This window comes from Aphelocoma coerulescens, chromosome 9 (assembly GCF_041296385.1).
Source record: "Aphelocoma coerulescens isolate FSJ_1873_10779 chromosome 9, UR_Acoe_1.0, whole genome shotgun sequence".
Taxonomy (NCBI): Eukaryota; Metazoa; Chordata; class Aves; order Passeriformes; family Corvidae; genus Aphelocoma; species Aphelocoma coerulescens.
The window spans coordinates 16,385,264-16,406,388 of record NC_091023.1 but is presented as its reverse complement, the minus strand read 5'-3'; the positions used below and the strand labels follow the sequence as shown (position 1 = coordinate 16,406,388).

General features: G+C 43.5%; 1 protein-coding gene across 31 annotated transcripts in view; it reads left to right on the top strand.

Annotated features, from left to right (window-relative positions):
* LPP (LIM domain containing preferred translocation partner in lipoma) overlaps nt 1–21,125 on the top strand; it is a 332,937-nt gene that overhangs the window by 197,560 nt on the left and 114,252 nt on the right. For all 31 annotated transcript variants that reach the window (XM_069024202.1, XM_069024217.1, XM_069024216.1 and 28 more), the window contains one exon: nt 5,402–6,079. In XM_069024202.1, coding sequence (XP_068880303.1) covers nt 5,402–6,079 — 678 coding nt within the window. The remainder of the gene's footprint in view (nt 1–5,401; nt 6,080–21,125) is intronic.

Genomic DNA, 21,125 nt, shown 5'->3' with positions numbered 1-21,125 from the left:
GGTGTTAGGATAAACCAAGTTAATTTTCCACCGTTTGCTGCCCTTCCCACCCAGGCCCCCAACTTCCACCACCATTGAGTGCTACTTAAAGGATTTCAGGTGGCCTGAGCTGGCCCTGTGTTTCAGCCCAGCTTGTGTCAGTGGACCATGCAGGAGAGGGGCTGAGTTAGGAGGAGAGGTGCTGCACTGGCCCGTTGAACTGGCAGCCCCCTGAGAACGCCGCATCCTGGGTTCAGCCCACCGGTAGTTGCCAGGTATCTGCCTTTCGAGGAAGAAGAGTTGTTTCATTCCTATCCTGGAGTAATTAGTGACTGAAATGCCCAAAAAAGGCAGCCCCAGCTAGAGCCGTGGTTCTCAACCTCTGCTCTGCAAACCCTGGGAGTCCATGGATCACTCCTAAGGTAACTAAGAAGAATTCAATGAAAGGTAACTGAAAAACCTGTGTTTATGTCAATAGATTAACTTTCTCCATAAAGGAGCTTGTCTCTTCTGAAAAACATTTGGGGGCTGCCGAGCATAAAGGTTGAAAACCACTGAGCTGGAGTAATGTATCTTTATATGTGATAATTTGACAGCTAAAGGGCTAAAGCTATTCAACTGTACCTTTATGAAAAAGTGCCTGGAGAATTGAATAGAATGTGATAAACTTTGTATTGGCATTTTTGATTCAGTCTCTGAAACTTGAGTAACTGAAGGGATTCTATAAAAATAATTCTACAAATGTGCAAAGTAAAAGAATGAAGTCCTTTTCATATGGATTCCAGCTGATCCTATAGAGTCATGCTCATGCTGTAGGCTGTGATTATTCTGTCCTCTTTTTAAGATTTAACCCTGAAAATGGTAAATAATTATAGGTTAATTTCTGTAGAACAACAGGTTTCATCCCTAGTACCTATGCAATGACTTTTTAGTTGTTGATGTACATTGAATTTAATTTAAGATCTATGTAAATAATTTCTACAGGATGAAGAATCAATGATACTCAGGATTTTAGGTTTCCCCACCAGGGTAGCTTTGAATCCAGATACCCAGCTCTGACAGTCAGATCCCTTGGACAGTGTGGCTTTATCACAATGCCATAGACTTGTCTGATGACAAGAAACTCCTGCAAATGTTTATAAACTTTCTCTGCATTTAAGAAGACAGGGCAGGATTTGCCAAGCCAAATGATTCCCCTCATGGTTATACATGGTAAATTTTTTTAGGAGAAGTGTTTTGGGGTTTTTTTCCTCCCACATTGATTGAGTTTTACTTGATTCTGTCAGTATTAGTTCACCTCTATTTGAACTGCTGGATAATTCATTTGTAGAAGAGGCAGTACATTTAGGTACTTCCATCTGTGTTTAAACAAGGCTCTTGTGCTTTCCCATTAAAAAAAAAAAGATTTTGTATTATAATGCTTGTGGTAGATGAGGTTCTGAATTTAACTCCTTCCTATTCTAGTTTCTCTTAACAACTCTGTGTTATCAACACCTGGGGTTTCTAGTTTACTCTCTTTGCAAATATGAATTTGCAAGAAGGGGTTGATGGTAAGTAGCGTGGCTCTAATTTGCACTTGCGAAGTGTGTCAGACAGTTTCATCAGGGCATGGCGAGCAGAGGAAAGCCTGTCTTCCTCTGAAAACAGCCCTCAGACGATGTCAGAGACCGTGTTTGGCTTTGATAATCACTTGCAAATGCAGTATGGTTTTGAAATGAGCTGTCCAGGAGCTGCTGGAGAAAGGGATGCCTGTACTCCTATGAATTCACTCTTTGTCTTTCTCCTTTTTCTTTCTCCTGTTTCTACTTGTTGTTGTGTTTCTGGGCTGTCACTTTGATGTGCTTTTGGATGAGTCTACCTCGTGTTGGTAGAAGTTCTATGGATTCACTTGGATGAAACATTTGTGACAGTCATCTGTTTTGCTAGACTGTACCCAGTGATATAGATAGCCCTTTCCAGCCTTCTGTTCCTTATTCCATCTACCTGGCATCTTTATAGCCTCATCCATCCCTCCTGTCCTCCTAGTGCCTTCCAGACAGCTGTTGAAATCTCTCTTCTAGTGGTATCTGAGTACCCTTTTCTCATCCTTCTGCACATTCCTGTCCTCAGAGCAGGAATCTTGTCCGTAGTTACTGTTCATTTATAAAGTTTTTTCTTAATCCATTAGTAATCTTAAGGTTTAAGCCTGGGGTGATATTTGAGTGCATGGCTGGACTGTGGCCACCCTTCCCTCTCTCAGGCAAAAGGGCAGAGGATTTATGGTGATGCCTCACCTGTGCCCTTGCTCAAGAGCTACAACCAATTTGTGTCCCCATAAATCATCAATGCTCCAGTAGTGTTAGATTCCCTGTAGTCTGTCCCATTTCTCTACTACACCACATCAGCTAGCCTTACACCTCCCCCCCTAAACCCCAGCTTTCATCACACACTTGCCCAGTGCCCTCAGAGGAATTCAGAATGAGTCACGCAGGGTGCCTCTGGGGACTCCTACTGATGCAAACTTCCTCCTCCTCAAGACAGCCTGTGGTTTGATGCCACAATGCAGCCGGTACTTGTTAGCTCAGGCCTTCGCTGGGGAGTTGACAGCAAAGCTTGGGCTCTGCTCCCCCAAATTGCCTCCTTTCTTCACTGGATTCTGGTGCAGAAGGAGACACTTCCAGCTCACCCTCTTTGTAGTGTCAAACACAGGAGCTGCTGAGTGCCAGTCCACAGGCCGTGAGGGTTTGGGGTTTTTTTGGAAGAAGGGGTTATCATTCATTCTTAAGGTGTATTCCAGTCCAGGCAGGAGACTGGCATCAGCACATTAAGTGAAGTGTTATTTGGATGTTTATATGTTAGATTAAAGTCCCCCAGTTCCTGAGACAGAATCAGAAGAGCTTTAGTAGCGTCCGTCATGACTTGCTTCCATAGTCTGCATTCAGAAGTACAGAATGAGACGAACAGGGCTCGTTTATGTTGTTTTGGTTTGCTCTTTCCCCCTCGCCCAGACAGGCATTTTCTTTATAACATTATCTACCTTCTACCTCTTCAGATGGAAAAGAAAAATGCTTTTTTTGCTGGTAATTACACAGTGCTGCATTGTGGACCTTTCATCCCATTACAGTAAGTGGACAAACTACTGTAATTTACAAGAATGAAATAGGTGAGGAAATGGGAAGGTTTCTGGCACTCCCAGGCATAAATGCTAACCTGACATGGCAGAACAATTCTGACAGAAAACAAGTTTTCTTGCTAGCAATGAGTGCTGGGGCAGTTGTGTTCTGATGGAGATGGAGGAGTACCTGCTTCTCTTGAGGTGTTTCAGAAGTAGAAGAATCTGGCAGTATTAGTGGAGGGCTACAGACCCTTAACCTCTTTCTGCCCTCACAGTTCAGCTGAGACATGCTTCAGCTCTTCCTTGCTCTCAGTTTCAAAATGTCTTCAGTCTGTCTATGTGCTGCCTTGTCATGGATCTGTTAGCAATGTCAGCATGTGAATACATTGAGATGTTTTTCCTCCATCAGGAATTATTATTATGCCCCACCTCTGAATATACACCTTTTACACTCCTCGGCACAGATTGATGCTCTTATTTGCCTGGCGTTTTCTTGCTGATTTATAGTGTTTCCTTGTGGGAGGTTTGCCCTGAAGGTGTGATTGCAGGAGTAAGGTCTTTACCAGTGCATCAGCAAAAAAGTATTCGCACATCACCAGGGAAGAGCTACCAGTTGGGTGGTAGAGCTTTCTTATCCCTCACGTAGACTTGCTTGTAGGCTGTGCACTAGAGGCTGAGTGGCTTGTGCTTATTTTCTTTTTCTTTGTATGAGGTGGTTACCAAATGTTGGGGGGCACAACCACCCTGTACAGAGGTTGAGTTTCTCCCACCCCGTACAGAGGATGAGTTTAGAACTCAGGGTGGGCTCAGGGTGTCTGGAGTTCCCCCAGCCCCCTCTGGGTGGTTTGGCAGCAATTAATTGCCGCCACCTGCTGACCAGGCACAGGATTTCTCTGGCCCGGGTACAGCTTGTGCATGTCCTGAAGAGTCCCCACCATGCCCTCCCCAGTAAGAGGGTGATGGGGCAGTAGGTGGAGGTCAGGGTGCCTGCATAAAGCAGGAATACCTGGGGACAAATACAAGATTGGTCATTTAAAGGTGGCACATGCCTTAGAGTGAACATAACCATGGGTGAAGACTGAGCTGGCCTGGCTTTGGGCTGCTGTGAACTTGTAGGCTATCGAGCAGATCGTGGATGAGATCAAGCCTGGTACAGGAAGTTTGAATGAGATATAACCTTGTATAACTATGATGTTAGGTGCAGTCAAACTGCATGTCTTCACTTTAATGTATCTCTCTATAGAAGGCATAAAATTCAGGTATTCTCTTTTAGAATAAAGGAAAACAGAGAGGCAAGAAATTTTACCTAATCCTAAACTCTAGAAATTTAAGTTTGCTCTTCTTTGATTTAGTGAAAAGACATGAAGAGTGTTTATCACTGTTCTTCAGAAAGTATTTCACATTGTTACCTCTTTAACAAAGATGTCTTTTCACACTGGTGTTTTTGAACATTTGAATGCGAGGTGAGCCAGACAAACAAGTACATTTGAAGAATATAATATGCCTATTAGACAGCGTCACTGCACCAAAGCTTCCTTCCATGGCCAAATTGAAGGAAGCAGCAGCACTTGCTGTGATCCTCTTCCCTGGCTGCCCCAGCATTGCTGTGCCTGGGGCACTGGTGCAGGGTTACATGGCTGCCATGGTAGGAGCTGACTTCTGAAGCTCTTGGAAATCCTGACCTGCTTTCTGCCCTTTAATGAAGCATGTGTAGCATTTAACTTTTCTGGGGTCAGTCCAGGCTTTCAAGCAGCAGAGGCGGGGTAGGGACTCCTCAGTATCTTGCTTTGATCTGAGTTTGTTCTTAAGCTTGGGACCTGCTCGTAGGCCATCCCAATCTGCTGCCTCCTGCACAAAGCAGCTCCTGTATTGGGGCAGAACCCTACAAGTGCTCTAGGGACCCAAGGAATTTCATGTCTCCATAGAGACTATAATCTCATTTTCTCTCCTTTTCAAAACACTCTCATTTTCACAGGAATGCATGGGGTTTCCCCTAATTATCCTCTAGTGAGTCTCCATTTTTTTTGCATGTATCATTTTTTAATTTGTTTGTTTGTTTGGAGGCGGAGGAGAAGCCTCCAAGGAGAGATGAAATGCCATGCATGGCAGTTCTGCTCGGCTGCTGCGATGCCGTCCCTGTTCTGTCAGAGCAGGGGAAGGTTGCTATTACCATTTTATAACGCATGGCCTTAGGTTATTCTTGCTTTCCTAAGCAGTTTGAGTTACTGCACAAATGTTACTGTAAACCCCCATTTCCACCCTTGTTGCTCGACCCGGTGCCTGAGTGGCCAGTCCTGCTGATCCTTTATCTCTCTCCTTGCTCCCTAGGGCTCCGGGACCTCGAGCAGCTCCGCCGCCACCACCACCCCATCCGTGTCCACCCCTGTCACTGGCCACAAGCGGATGATCATCCCCAACCAGCCTCCCCTCACCGCCACCAAGAAGTCCACTGCCAAGGGCCCGGGGCAGCCAGCGCCCATCCCGGTCACTCCCGTTGGCACCCTGAAGCCGCAGCCGGTGCCGGCCTCCTACGCCACGGCCTCCACGCCGAGCCGCCCGGCCTTCAACGTGCAGGTGAGGACGGCGCAGCCCAGCCCGCACTACCAACCGCCCGGCCCGCAGCCCGGGCACTACGGCAGCCTGGGGCCCGGCCAGCCCTACGCCTCTGCGCTGTCCCGCCAGCCTGCTGCCCCTCAGTACGGAGCGCCACAGCCCCACGGGCCCGACTACGGCTATGCCCCTCCGCCCGGCCGGCCCGCCGAGCCCGCCTATGGATACGCGCCCCCGCAGGGCCGCTACCAGGACCCCTACTACGGGGGGTACGGCGGCAGGAACGGCTCCGAAGCGCCCTACATGCCGCAGAGCTCCTGGAAGGCTGAGCCGGCTTATCCTGCAAGTAATGCCATGGGCCAGGCTCCCCCTGGGCTCTACCAGCCGCCAGGCACGAAAAAGACCTACATCACTGACCCGGTGATGGCCCCGCAGCCACCCGCCCTGCAGCAGAAGGTAGGAGATGTGGGTGGTCACCGGCATTCCTGGGAGAGCCACATGGCTGAGCGTGGCCTGGGACAGTCCCTGAAAGGTGGCGGGGGGTTAAATGGTACTATCAGGGGTGTGGGGCAGGTCTCCCTACATATGGCTTCTTAAAAGCTGGAAATAGGGAACTCTCCTCTGCCTTGAAAAGAGCCTCTGTGGGGGCTTAGAAAAACCGTCAGCCTCAAAGGGTGAGATGCTGTCAAATGTGAAGGCATGATGTCAGCCCGCAGGAGGGAGGGAGGCTTTGTCCCTGTGACGTGCTGTTGCCCAAGGAGCTCCCTGGCCATGCCTCCGTAAGGCATCGCCTTTTCTTCTGGGCACTCCCAAGATGAAGTAAGAGGTTGAGTGTGTGCTGCTTCGTGTGCTTGTGGACATCCCTGGTTCAACAATTAATGCTCCCTGTCCTCAGGCAGATTGGAGGTACACGAGAGGCTGGTTTTGATTGTGGTTCAGAGTGATTGCAGAGGTTATCCTCTGGTTTGTCGCTGTTCAAAGATCACTTATCACTGAAACCACATGGAAATGAGTCCCCACAGAGCTCGGCTCTGGTTTTCCTCTCCAGTGTTGGTACACTGGGTGGCCCCCATCCACTTTAACCAGTGCCTGGACCTCACAAAGTGAAGTCAATTTGAAATAGAAAGTTAAGGTGTGTCTGCCTGGTTTCTCTGCCCAAGCTAATCTTGGCTGGCTTTTGCCAATTCTGCTGGCGGCCATCTCTAATGTGGCTCTGGGAGGACAGAGATGTTTTAGTTTTGTAGAGCCCACATTGTGTATGACGAGCTGAGGTTCCACCAAGGGTGAGGCAGGGAGGCAATGATGCCATTGCTGCCCAGGCTCATCCTGGCACGTCTGAACACATCCGTGCTCTTGAGTTTTTGGGTGCTCACAGGGAAAGGGGAAGAAGCTTCTGATACATAACAGAAAGCCTGTCCCTTTGTCATTTCCTTCTCTAACAGCACACAGATGGTCTTCCCTGAATTCTGGGTTTCCTGACAGTGGGAACATTGGAAGACAAAGATGTTGCTTGAGGTAGTTTAGAGAGGGCAAGAAATTACAGAAGTCCTTGAAATATTATCTGCCAGCAGCTAAGAAACTTCTTTTTCTCTTTTCTTCCCCTTCCTTAACAAGAAGCTTTGAAGCAGGGCAAGAAGCAATAAACTCTCATCTCTGCAGGTACTTGGAACAGAGCTTAGACTGGAAAGTAGTGAAAGACACAAAATTTGCACATAGCCTTAACTGATGTAAATTGTTGTGGTTCCAGTGGAGTCACTGAGGAAATGCTGAGGTACAGCAGATCCATATTTAGACTTTTATAGATACAAGTAGGCATATATATAAAAAATTTAAAGACTGTAGTTCAGTCAGCATCTCTATGGAAACGCAAATCATCTCAAACCACAAACAGCACAAGCCTGTTAGTCTCATTTGCATTACAAAGCTGGAGGAACAATTTAATTTAGCTCAAGTTTGGGGTTTCATGTATGCCTATATATATGTATATATACATGTTGGTGTGTGTGCACATGGCATTTTCAAATACACATGCAGAAATACTTCATAAATATCTCTGTAAAAAATAATTTCACTTCTTCTGCAGAACAGACTATCATCTGCTTGATGGTAGATCCCTCCAGAAACTTGCTCTCTCTTCCAACCTGTTAAATATCTCTTTTCTCACCTATTTCACTTTTGAGCTTACAAATTTTTTGTAACATATTGGTGTCAGGATTTGCCTTTAAAGCAGTGTTGTCCAGCCTTACTATGTGCTGTTCTCGTTCTCTTCCTTTGCAAAATAACTAATTCATAAAATCAACTTTGGGAATTTTTTTATTTAAAATGAAAAATAAAAGACTGTGTTATAGCCAGATGTCTGTTAGGGAGAATTGTAATTTGACTTGGCTATCATGTGAATTTTAACATCTTTTCCTACACACACACACATGCTTTTGCATTTTGTTGTGTTTTGCCTTTTCAAGGTTGGTTTGAAACCTTTCAGTTAAGGAAACAGGGTAAGAAGCGTTAATACGTATCACATAAAATGTAAGATGACCTTTAGGAATTTTTCTTCTTGCAAGGGGATGATTTTAAAATATCAAACAATTTCTAAATGTATTTAGAAAAGTGCATTCTTAATCTTGAACACAGTTTGTGTGCAAATTATTAAGGATGTTGTAGCAAATCCATCTCAGATTAAAAGTTCATGGTCCTTAATTCTAACATATAGCATGATCCATCACTGTGAGAGGTAAAGTTTTTCATTAAATTTGTTTCATGTTTTTAAAGGGTAAAAAAAAAAAGTTTCTATTTGGCATTCTGGCTAGGAGGAGGTTCATGACACTGTGGCTCTGTGTTTTTAGTTGTGTACTAATCATGTTGAAGTCGCTGCTGATCCAAAATAAATCTGGATTGGTATGGGAACAGCAAATAATCTGTACTGGTTCTTAAAGCCTACTGAATACAATGAGTTTTACTCACACACAATTCCACATTGCATTCTGTCCTTGGGCCACTTACGGAGTGAGAGTCATGCATGTAAAGCCTCTAGGCATTTTAGTCTTTTGCAGTACCCTGTCTAGCATTAGTGCCCAAGTCCCAGTTAGGAAATGATCTGGTGGAGTGCATGTCCTCATTTAAACCTTCATGTGCTTCAGCAGCCAAAAAAACCTCAGGATGGTGGGTGGTGGGGACTTCTGTAGGAGCAGCAGCAGAGTTCTCATGAGACCATCACAGAAACATGTGACACAGTTGGCTTCTCTCATGCTCATGCTGTGCCCGCTCAGAGCAAGTCAAAATCTGAAGCCTCTCTCTTAACTTCTCCTCTCCCAAGGGGCAGAGGGCACAAGACCAGGGTGGCTCATTAGGTACCCTCATTTCTGGCACCAAGAGGTCCACTGTAGACATATGACAAAGCCAGTTTCTGACAGGGAGTATTCCCAGAACTTTTCCCTGTGGCCAAGGCAGGGTGGATAAACTCCCACCACTGACCAGCTCAGCTATCACTAAATGTTTCTGTGCTGGACTGGTTAAGATGCTGAAAACCCTTGTTGAGCTCTCGTATCTTCAGATTGGTCTAGGTCCTTTCACTGTTTTGGTCATGTTTGAGCATTTTTGAGACACTATCGCATCTCCCAAGTGGATTTGTGGACCTTTCAGGGACCTCATGTACCTCCTGGCATATTTGAGGGGTGGCTCTGGGAGGTTTGTTCTTCTTAGATCTCAGATCCCAGCTATTCTCCTAATTCTACTCACAGGCTTTGGGAGCCACATTCCTTCCTGAAGGGATCTGCATGTTTTCAACATCCGGGCTGGGTACCACTGAAGCCATTTCAGACAGCTTTGTGGCTCTAGTCCAGAATGGTGGAAATCTTAACAAAAACATTGATCTCTTGAGAACAATTTACCAGTTTGGTGAGGACAGAAGTGTCTTGTAGCTCTGATTTAGTACAGCATCCAAGTGCATGTTCCTTTGCTGCAGATTTGCTGGAAGAAGAAAGGGAGCAATGTCCCTTTGGAGCCATGTCTGTTCTCCCAGACACAGCACAGGTGCCTGAGTTCCTTAACCTGGTCAGCCCACACCAGCCATGGGTCCCAGTATCCCCATTCACACCTATAGAGGCATCAGTGCATATGGAGCACGGCCTCCTCTTCAGATAGCCCTTCAGTTTTGCAGCCTTTCCAGGTGAGCACCATGAAAAGTGGGGAGACAACTGTAAATGAGGAGGATTTAATGAGGCAGCTCATGCTTGTGACGTGGTTTAGATGGTGGTGGCCGCTCGTGACTAGCGGACTTCAGCCACCGCGTGGTTTCCGCACTGCTGGAGGTGGTTTCTTTGCTGCCTGCTGCACCTAGCCCTGACACGGTCTCATGCAGCTTGCAGTGCCCAAAAGGGTCTGTGATGGCTCACTGTTTTCTCCTTTTACACAGCTTTTGTCAGTTTTTCCACTGATTTAATACCTGTGATGGAGACATTCTCTTGGAAGTTTCATCTTTGCCTCAGAAACATATGCTCACCAGTGCCCTTCGCTATGACTGATGCACTTCTCTTGTACTGGTTTAATAAATTTTATAGTCTGCCATCACTCACATAAAGGAGATACCTCCGGCACTTGCGTTTGAACTGAGACTAATTCTCTTGCTGTTTGCTATTAATTTAGCAACTAGAAATTTTTCCTTCTCTGCAGATGAATAAAATCAGTCTGCCAGATTCCCTCCTGCTGTCACAGGGATATATTCCTTCCTAGTGTTGCTTTTGACTTGTGGAGAAAGGCAGGCAGCTTGCTTTGCACTGCTTGCCTTCCCCAAAGTGTCTTCTCACCCAGAACTTTATGTCTTCACCCAAGTGTCTTCTTCACGAAAGTCACGTATCGAAAATTTTCAATGGATGGAACCTGGAGACATTGTAAAATGATGATTGAAGTTGGTTTTCTGTCAGTGTGGGACAGTGGCTTCCCATGGTTTTAATATGCTAAAACAAAGCAAAACACAGTAAAATTAAAAAGGGTTATTTTAAATATTCTACTTTGGCATTTAATGAATTTAAAAAGACTGAAAGCTAATGTAAAATGAAATAGAAGGTGAAATTCTGAAATTCAGAGTTGAATCTGTGAGTTCAGTGTGACATTTCAAAATTTCCAGATGAATATGCAGTTCCTTTCTACCCTGAGAATAGCAACAAATGTCAAAATGTTGACATTCTTCACAAAACAGTAATTCAGAGTTCTAACCAGCACTAGCTGTATATCAGCTGCTGACTCTGTCATTGCTTCTGGGTGGATTAAATTAAATACTGGTACTTCTCTTGAAATGAGGAGGAGGGGAAAGAAGGCAGTGGTGTCTAACAATAAGATGAGAAGCTCAGAGTTAGGACTTGTACTACTGTGGCATTGAGAATGATGTTTTCCTCTTCAAGTTATTATAAATCTCTCCATGAAAAATCTTTGTGGGTTTTTTCAGGTGAATAGGTGCTGGCAAGAGATGCAAAGAAGTGTTTTCAGAATGGTGTCCTTATCCTGAGTGCAGGAATCTGACACAGTCTGGTTTATACCCTAAACTTTTGAAAGAGGCCAATTCTTGGCTTGAAATGTGTTTAACGTTTTCATTTGAGAACTTAACTCTTTGTTCTTTGTATTATATTTTTATTATTTAAGCACTCCATATACTAGCAGGAACCAGCTGATGACAGAGCAATTAATCATTTTTTTCTCTTAGGAGTCATATATTTGAATTGTTTTCCTGAAATAATGAAACAAAGAGTTGCCAAACAATTACCTTGAAGTTAAAGATAACAGGGAGCCTGCAGTTACAGGAGTAAGTCAGGTCAGCATATACTGAAAAAGCAACTTAAATTTACAGCTTCAGGATGCAGCTTTTGCAGTTTTAGCCTTTAGTCAGCCACAATGGGTTAGAAATATAAGAGGAATAATTGAGAAAGAGGCTTTTGGCATAATACCTGGATGTTCTTTCTTGCTCCTTCTTAAAATAAGCTGAGGACAATGCCTCCACACATGATAAGGCATGGGGCAACCTTGAAGTTAATCAAGGGCTCTGTTTCTGTGCTGGTTAACTCTTGACAACCAAGTGTCTACCTTGAGAGATACTGCCAGACTGTGTTACAGGCTAACATAAGAATTTTGGGTCTGAGATCAAGAGAGATGCTTGAGTGTATACTTACATAGCATCAGAAGGGGAGGCTGGCTGGTTTCCAGGCAGTTGGGGCTTGCCTGAGCCCTGGGGCTGCCTGAGCTCAGGTCTCTACGGGGCAGCCTGGTCTGTAGCATGATGAGACAAGAATGGTTGGCCTTGCTACTGCTTTACAGCTTTCAGTACAGAAAGCAGCACCCATAAAAGCGAGTGCCACTTAATTAATTTGCAGGCAGGCTGTGGCTGTTCTGTGTGATGGTGCTGCTGATTACTGGAGGAGCTGATTCCTTCCATTTTAAAATACGCTCGAGTCTGACCACATTGTAATTCTTTCAAAGCCAAAGCACCAGAGCGTGTGAGGAAGCTGTTCTTCTGTCAGATAACCTCTGTGTCATTGTCAAGTTTATTGCAACGTAGGCAGAACTTGAATGGGTAGAGAAACTTGTCCAAGGTTAGGCACAAATTGATTAGGAGAGTTGGGCAGAAAAAAGGGATGAGGAGCATCCTGGTGTCATTGGATGGCTCCTCTGTTTGAGGTGAGAAGGTCTCTGGCTGCCTCAGTTGGATGTGAAACGCTTTGGGCTTATGACTTGATGGTAATGCCAGTGTTAAGTCACTATGCTTGCAACACAGTGGCAGCATAGCTTTGGGTCATGTCTTATTTTGGCCATGTCATTTGGAGTGGATCTTCCTATATTTGGATGATTTTCCCACTGACCTCTGTGAAGCATATTTGTGGTCTTAATCCAGTTTTTAATGGCGCATGTACAGTTAAAATAGTAATGATTGGTTACTAAAGCACCACTTTGTGTAGGGGCTGTGCACAGCTTAAAAGGTGGTTCGTTTTTCCATGGATAGGCATGGTTGTACACAGGCTCTTGAGCCTAGTAGAATGAGCAGGCAAGTTAGAAAACTATCATGGTGCACAATGAGCAGTGCCAGCCATGTAGAGTCCCACCAAAAATAGATATTCAGTTGTAAAGATTGCAACGTAGTCTGTAATGACTGCTGGTATAATATTTGTTTCATCCAAGAGTAATGGTATGAAGTAGTTGCTAATATACGGTTACATTTACTGATCATAAATGTTCTTGTGTTAAACTAACTTTGGCCTCCACATAATGGGCTTCCTGTTAAGATTTACCTCTGAATAACTATAAAGAAACATAATATAGTAAATTTAATAGCAGCCTTTGGGGGGAAAAAAAAAAGTTAAAAAAAAAAGAGAGAGGTTTCCTATCACAGGCTGAAAGAACTCCTGCAAGGCAAACAGAATCTGCAATTACACTGACAGTTTTGTTCCTAAATGAAAATAATAGTGAATTATAAAGCTGTAAAATTGTTTTCACAACAATATTTTGTTTTTATAACTCATACTATTTCACTTAGTAGCTGCCTGGCTCCAGAGCAAGTTACATAACATGATATTATGAGTATGATGCCTCAACTTTTTGTCTAGGGAATTAATTTAAGGGCTCTAAACTTTCCAGTCACATTTTCTTCTTTGTTCCAGACGCAGTGTATTCTCTCTGCTGGAAAAAATATCAGATGAACTACGTCTTGCTTGTAGCAGAGTAATATTTGTATGCCTCTTTATCCACACTAACAGGGCAGTTACTTAGTTTCACATGGCTCCTCAAAATAGTCCAGGTTGAAATGGGCCATCTGAAGTCAGCTACACAAAACAAATTAGAAGAGTGGAGCTGCTACGTGTTAGCTGATCAATGTAGCATTAGCAAGGATTTTCCACAGTGTGGTTTAGCACCAGCACAGACAGATGAATTATTCTTACTGTCAGTATCACTCATCCTCCCAATTAAATATTTTTCTCAACAAACAAAAGAAAATTTTCTCAAATGAATTGGCTGTAACTTAACCTCACTTATTAGGATTAGTTTAGTCATCAGTAAAATGGAACCACACCTGAGCTATAGCACAACAGATTATCTATCATAATTTTCATCGTGTTATTGCCTAGTTAGACTCTACCAACACCTGAAGGATATATTTTTCAGTGGTTTCCTCGAGCTTTATGAGAGCTGGTTGTTCCTTAAATGAATCCCCTTCTTTTCTGTTGTTGCTTCAATAGAGCTTAAAGTGCAAACTCATGCCTTTTCCATGGAGAAAAATGGCCTAAGTGGACAAGGAAACTCCTGCTGTGTATATGCCACTGGTGGATTCTTTCTAGGCTGTCACCAGGAAGTCTGGTGGGTTTTATTTTGCAGTCCAAGTCAGCCAACAGAAGAAGTCTCCATGAGGAAGTGCCCTGCAACATTTGTATTCTTGTAAACCTCAATTTCATGTGTATCTTGCAGACTTAAAATTTCAGGTGACAATTGTGTTTTCCTGATCTGATGATCAGCATCAGAAAGGTGCTCTGCATCTCATCTTCTCCAGATTGTGTTAGAAGGCTACTTTTCTGTTCCTTCCTGCATCAAAATCCTTTCCCTCGCCTATTATGCAACACTTACTTGTGACCTCTCTTTCCACAGGCTGCATCTCAAAAAGATGCTTTAGAAACATCAATTCTTGCACGACCTCATTTGAATACATCAGTTAAAACTTTCTTCTGAACCCATTTTCTCAACTGCGTTTCCCTTCATCTAGATTTTTCACAACTTCTATGTGTTTTTACATCATTTTCCCTGAGGGTTTTTGTCCTCCAAGGCTTAGGCTTAAAATTAGGCCTTTTGCTGCTGTAGAATTTCCAGATCACTGAGCAAGTGGTGGATGAGCCTTTCTAGTAGAATTTTCATTACAGAGAAACCATGCAGTTGTACTGCAGGCAAACATGGCCCTGTAGGTACCAGAGGGTGTTGGGAGTGCACGTGCTTGTGTTTGTTTCTTTGTGAGGTTGCTCACCAGTAAATGTGTCCAAATATAGTTTTCAAATCTGAGTTCAGCTTCCCTCCCACCTTTCTGTACCATTTCACCATCAGGTCACCTTCTACTGAATAAATACAGAACAGGAATTAAAACCATATGTGTAATTAAAAGAAATTCAGCATAAATTTAAACAGCATGAAGATAAGAAAGGTAGAAGGATAAAGACAACTGGAAGCTCAGTTCTGTGTGACCTGCTTTTGAATAAACAACATTATATTCCACAGTCAATTATCCAAAAAGTACAATGTGTTCTGTTGCCAAAAAAAGGTTGTCAGATAGAAGTGGTTAGTCAAAAGGACACATGCACTGGAGTGAACATTAGTCTATTGTACTCAGTATAATATTATACAAACAGAGCTGGCTTGTTACTGGCTTTTTATTTTTTTTTTTAATTTTTGACCACAGATGTGATTATGCAGCTTTTTAATATTACTTCATGAACATCTAATTGCAGGCTTCAGCAAGAGGTGCAGACATTGCTAGGGAAATCAAATAAGGTATGCTCTGTGCAGCCCAATAATAAGGCTTCCAATACAAAAGTGGAAAAACAAGTCATTAGTTACAACCATCGAACGGAAGAGGTCTAATGGGAGCCACAGGATAAACATTCCATTTTATTATGTCTTCGTTATATGTTTTGCAAGAATCCGTGGTTATAAATTAAAATTGCTTTTTGCAGCAGTGGCTGTAAAAAGTTCAAAATCTGTGAATGTACCTATTATTTTTATTTATATCACAGCAGGCTGCTAGCAAAATTAACTTTTTTTCCCCTCCTGTTTGTTAGTTAAAAGATGGAAAATGCATACAAATGCATATCTGCAGGCAGCACTCAAAAATGCCCCCTGCCCTTTTTTTTTTTTAAATCGAGATGGCATCAATTTAAAGTAGGAGACAAAGGAGGGGAGGAAACCCAAACATCTCAGATAAAATTAACTTCTTCACCATTACACAAGTTGGTAGGGTCTGGTGTTTGTTTAGAAATTTAGATTAATGTTAGCAAAAACATCCAGACTGTACTTTAACAGATGAGACAGGGCTTTGCTTGAGACCATGTCGCTGACAAAGCAGAAGAGTTTCCAGGGCTCTTCTCCAATTGAGCTGGCAGTCTTGGAGACCCTCATTACCAGCAAAAAAAGCAGTATTAGAACAGGATTTTCCCATGCTGTCTTCTGCCTTCCGAGCTGCTGTATGAGGGGATGTGTTCAACCTCTGACTCTGCCCCAGACTTTCTCTTGAACCTTCCAGCAAAACAGTTAATTTGTTTGTTTCTTAATTCAGCATTTGGAAGTCACTGCCCCAAGGTAACAGCCAGAGCAAGAGATTTGTGGAATGGAAGTTTGTGGTGGCTGGAAACATCTGTTTCTCCTTTTAGAAAGGATACAAAGACATGCAGTCCTAAATCTTCATCACCCTCATCAACCCTTCTGCTTCCATTTAGGAGTTAATTGTTAACTGAGGCACCATAGGCAGTTTCTCCTCTCGAGGAGAGAGGCTATCCTGGACAGGAGATCTGTGGCTTTCACCATGCAAATCCCAACCATCAGCAAATTACTTCTGATCCGTACTTCCCCTGCTCTAAGAAACCCTGTTGTCAGAAGCTTAAATTCATTATGTGGGGCCCGAACGTCCAAGGGAGAAAAAAACAATTCTATGCAAATTAGAAAAGGCAAAAAACCCACTGCCCTAGAGACTTTTTTACCCTTTCACATTAGCATTCCCCATGGGCCATTGAGGAGGCAAGCCAAGGTGGTCTCACTTGGGCTGGGAATTCCTGCTGTAGCCAGGGTTGAGGTTCATAGGCATCTTTCTACATGGACTGGTCAGAAAGAGCCCCCAGGTAGGAACTATAGCACATCTCTAGGATGGATCAGATCAAAAAATGATACCTGTTTCTGAGTCTCCACAATGCTGCTGTTGCTGCTCCCTGGTTATCATCATTATAATTCTGCTAGTGTTGCTTAATAATTGTTCTAAATACTAGATAATGACAAGAATTCAATACCATGGAACCTAATTGTTTTTCTGTCATTGGGAAATTAAACAAACCTCGTGTTCAATGTTGAGGAACCTGTTTTAAAGTAAAAACCAGAATTTTTCAACACAAACTGGGTTCCTGCAAGCCTTGCCTCCCACTGTGCTGCCAGTTGCTGAGAAATTATTTTATTTCCCAATTTAGATGTTGGACAGTGACTCAATGTGCCCTGGAAATACTATCGTTCTAGCAATTTTCTCATGTGGTAGCTCAGCTTAATGTTGGAGAAATGGGTAGTTAAGAGTCCAGACACTACAACGTTGGACTTGGGTTCTAAAAATAAATGTTTGGTTAACTTTTAGTCGTCAACAATTTTCTACTGCCACACGTTAGAAAATGGAATAAGTGGCCTCATGCAATTCTAGGCACACTCTGTGGTCAACAGAAGTATCTGCAGAAGATTAAATATGGTGGTAATACAAATAAATGCGGTGGCCGTTCTCACTGTATGGTGTGTGCACTCTGATGTTTAGAACCTTGGGAGCAGAAGAGTTAACTGTTTGGTAAGAAGAACAAATGAGTAAGTGTGGGTCTAGATAGACCTTACTAGCATGACTGATTTCTCAAATGTCTCCTTTATGGCTTTAGACTTGGTGGTTTAACCTTTTTCCTTCTTAGTTTCCTCTCTAAAACAGGTATAATGTTTTACCTCCTGTATCACAGTAGGGGTTTTGAGACTTGATTGTCTGCAAATTAGTTTTAAAGTCTAAAAATGCAAAGTAGTGTTCCTATTTTCTGTGTGAAAGGCAATGAAAATCATGTGCAGAGCCTCTCACAGCAGGCACAGTGGTTATTTGAAATGAAGGATATTTCTGCACCTTTTTATGGAAATGAAAGAAAGATCTCTCTTAAACCTGTGATTATTAAAAACAGTTAACTTTTAGCGTTTATGTAGTGTTTTATATTGTCAGAGCTCTCTTACGAATCTCAACTAAATTCTTCACAAAGCCTCTGAAAAGTTTATGGCAATATCCTGCTATTATGGTCATTTCCCCAAACTCAGAGAGGGAGAAAGTAACTCAGCCAGGCTCACATGGGTAGCAGCCTCATGGCTTTCTCCTGCCTTGGTGACAGACAGAAAGCAAGGACCTGTGCCAGGCAGATAAAAAGGCTGAATGAGCTATTTAATCAAGTTATATGGTTTTTCTGAATAAGTCAACATTAGGAGAGTAAAGTATATACATTCCTTGAGGAGCAGTGCGGAGCTGTGACCTTGTCTGGGTCTAAAGGCTTTGGTAGGATTTAGGATGAATGTGGCCCACTCTCCCATGTGCTGAGTGTTTGCTTAGAGCAGAAATAGGCAGTGTCTCACCATGGCTTAAGTCCCTGTTTTATTTTGTTGCCAAGCACGGGGAAAGGCCAGTGAGATCAGGCATGACTACTGACATCCTCAGCTTTCCTGTTACTGAAGCATCTGCATGTTTTATGGGCAACCAGATGCAAATAATGTAGGAAATGAGGAAGGGGATAAATGTTGTTGCCCAGTGTTCAGGATTGTTCAACCGGTTTCCTTTGGTCTTCAGTCTGGGATGGTTCGTCAGACATTTGGTGGCCACGTTCTGCCCCATTTGGTTTTAGAAGGCTTTAAAACAAATTCATTTATGGAAGGAGCTGTGTTGCATCTGGAGTCAGGCTATCTCTGTACAGTAATTCCAGCTGTTGCTGGAATGAGATGAGAAACCAGGAATGGAAACAAGCAGACATTCAAAAAAGCCGCAGCAGATACGCCACCACATATAGGAAGCACGTATACAGAATTTGTATAAAGTAACATTTTAGCAGTGAGTTTGATGTATCCTATGAAGGCTCTTGAGTTGTAATGTACAGGTTATAATTTTGTGGTATGTATATTGGACCAGAGTGAGGTCACTGTAGCAGTATTGACTTTGGAGCAACTCTGTTGATTTAGTAACAGCTAGGAGTATAGAGCAGAGGTTAACATAGTATTGTCATCTGAGGTTCTCAAGCAACAGCTAGGAGACTGAGTAAATAATTGAGTAGCCTTTTCTATTCTCTTATTTCCTGCCCGCCTAAAACAATTACACATTGAACCTGCTTCTGGTACAACAGTGACTTTATGGTTAGCCCTAGGGGAATCAACACCTTATCTCTGCTGGTTGCCAGCCTTAACATTTTTCAGTACTTTCTTTCATGAGACATTGTTTCTAAGCAAACAGAGATTTTACTTCCCATATAAGAAGATATCTGTGTGTGAGTTCTTGTAAAGGAGAAGGAAGAGGAGTGCTATAACAGAGCAGCTCAAGTAAATGACACCCTGTGATGGAAACCCATCCATTTCTGGGGGAGTTTGGTATAGCATTCAGAGTGGGCTGTGAGTGACTGGGGCTGTTTCTAAACAGACACCACCAGTGATGTGAGACTCATCAGAAAGGATTGTTGGCAGTTTAGGTAGAGAGCAAAGGTAGGTATCAGGAGGGTTGTGAACAAGCATCCTCACAGATATGAAGCAAAAATAATGTTGAAAACTTGGGCCATTTTGCAGATACGCAGTTTCCTCCTAAGCTTTCTTTCCAGGTCCCCTCCTTCTGATTTTTTTCCAGAAGGATTTCTCTGAATCTCACATCCTGTTTTTCTTGGAGAGAAAAGTTTTTTCCTGCTTCTCTTATGCTCCACACAAGAGGCAGCTCTTCACTCCTCCTCAGTGATGAATATATACAAGGATCAGTATACAGGGTCCACAGCATTGTGATGACAGAGAGCAAGGCAGCTACACTGAGCTTTTGCTGATGAGAGCTTGTTACTCATGGTTTTGTATCAGCTCATATCTGCCTCAGCTGTTCTGCCAATGCCTTTCTTCCCCGACACTGATTTTTCCCTTGAATTGCAGGAGACTGCAATTCCTCGGCCAAGGTGTGTGGCTTTCCTCAGACCTGTGTGATTGCCACTGGCTAAATCTAGATTGGCAGGAGCTCAAGAGATTCAGTGCTGGGAGATACATGAGCACTCATAAATTGTGGGACTACAAGAATGAATACAAAAACCTATCTGACAAAAAGAAGCAACATGGAACTGCTGATATATGTTTAGTCAGAGGTTTGCTGTGGGATATTAACACCCAGATGCATGCACATGAGTACAGACAAATATCAGCTGGGTAATAACACTTCTAGAGCTCTACCCATGTCCTCAGTGTTGGCTCATCATCCACGATTTCTGCTCTTTTGTGCCTCCTATTCCCGAAGTTTGAAGTATTAATACTGAGGACTGACTCTTAACGGCCTTCAGCTGAATATGTACAGTGTGTTGTTTTTAACCAAAACATACTTGAGTGGCCTAATTTCAGCCTTCAGCACACTTGATCAAAGAATCTGCCAGCTTGGTTTGACAGCTTGGACCCTGTATTACTTTCCTTTCCCCTGGGAGTTACTGTGGATGAGCTGTTTCACACTGGTTTCCCCCATCAGCCTGCTTGCTCCAGGCATGAGCAATTCAGGTGGCTCATTCTCCTCTCATAGGAACTCTGGTGGGATCACTGAATCTTTGCCCAAGGGAAGAAGCCTGGACATTACTGTGTGCGAGCAGTGAAGGGCCATAAAAATGCCTCTGAACAGACAGAACTCATCATGCAGATGCAAAAACCAAACCTTGTTTGGGTTAATTAACATGCCCAAGTCCAAAGAGAAAGTGGTGTTGAAGTGGGGGAAGTGAACCCAGAGGTTTTGACATGCAGTGGTCTGTGCTTCCCCTGAAAAGGGGAAGTTGTAATGGCACCTGTAAGGTTTGCGGGGTTTTGTGTGAGGCCATCCAAACCGCCAAATCCAACTTTCAGTGAGTCTCTCAGTTTTCCTTTGTTCCTGCTTCACTGGCCTCTCATAGAATTTCTGAGGGAAAAGGCCATGTCTGTGTGTCCTCCTGGGAGCTGCTGGGCACTGCTGGTAAGCCTAGGAGCTGAAGTCCTGATGTCTTTCAAGTGATGCTTCGGAATGGCATTGCTTCTCTGGCTGGCATGCACAGGCACGGGGCAGTGAGCAGAGAAAACAGGGTGGGTTTGAGTGTATGTGTGTTTGCTCAGCAGAGCACAGCTGCATTGTCTGCTTGTTTCAGAGCACAAGGGAAAGGGGACAGCCAGCGGTCACCAGCCGCCTTTAGTAAAACATTATCTCAATTAATCCTTTGGTTGTGTTGTTTATTAAGGGACAGCACTGCCCACACAGCATCTAAGTTTATCTCCTACCTTGTCTTAGTCAAAAGGCTAGGGCAGCCTGACATTGCAGCAAGCCTGAAATTCCTCCTGTGGATGACACTGAAAGAGCAAACCTCAAGAAGAGCTTTCAGTATAGCTCAAGGCATAGCCAGTCCTGCTTGTTTGATCTCTCCCTGCTTTCCCTCTCTTGCCACCACTACACACATTAGTACTTGCTGATTCATGAACACATGTATTCCCTCTCACTCTACATCTCTCTCTTGCATTGTCTAACAAACAAGGAGTTTGTACA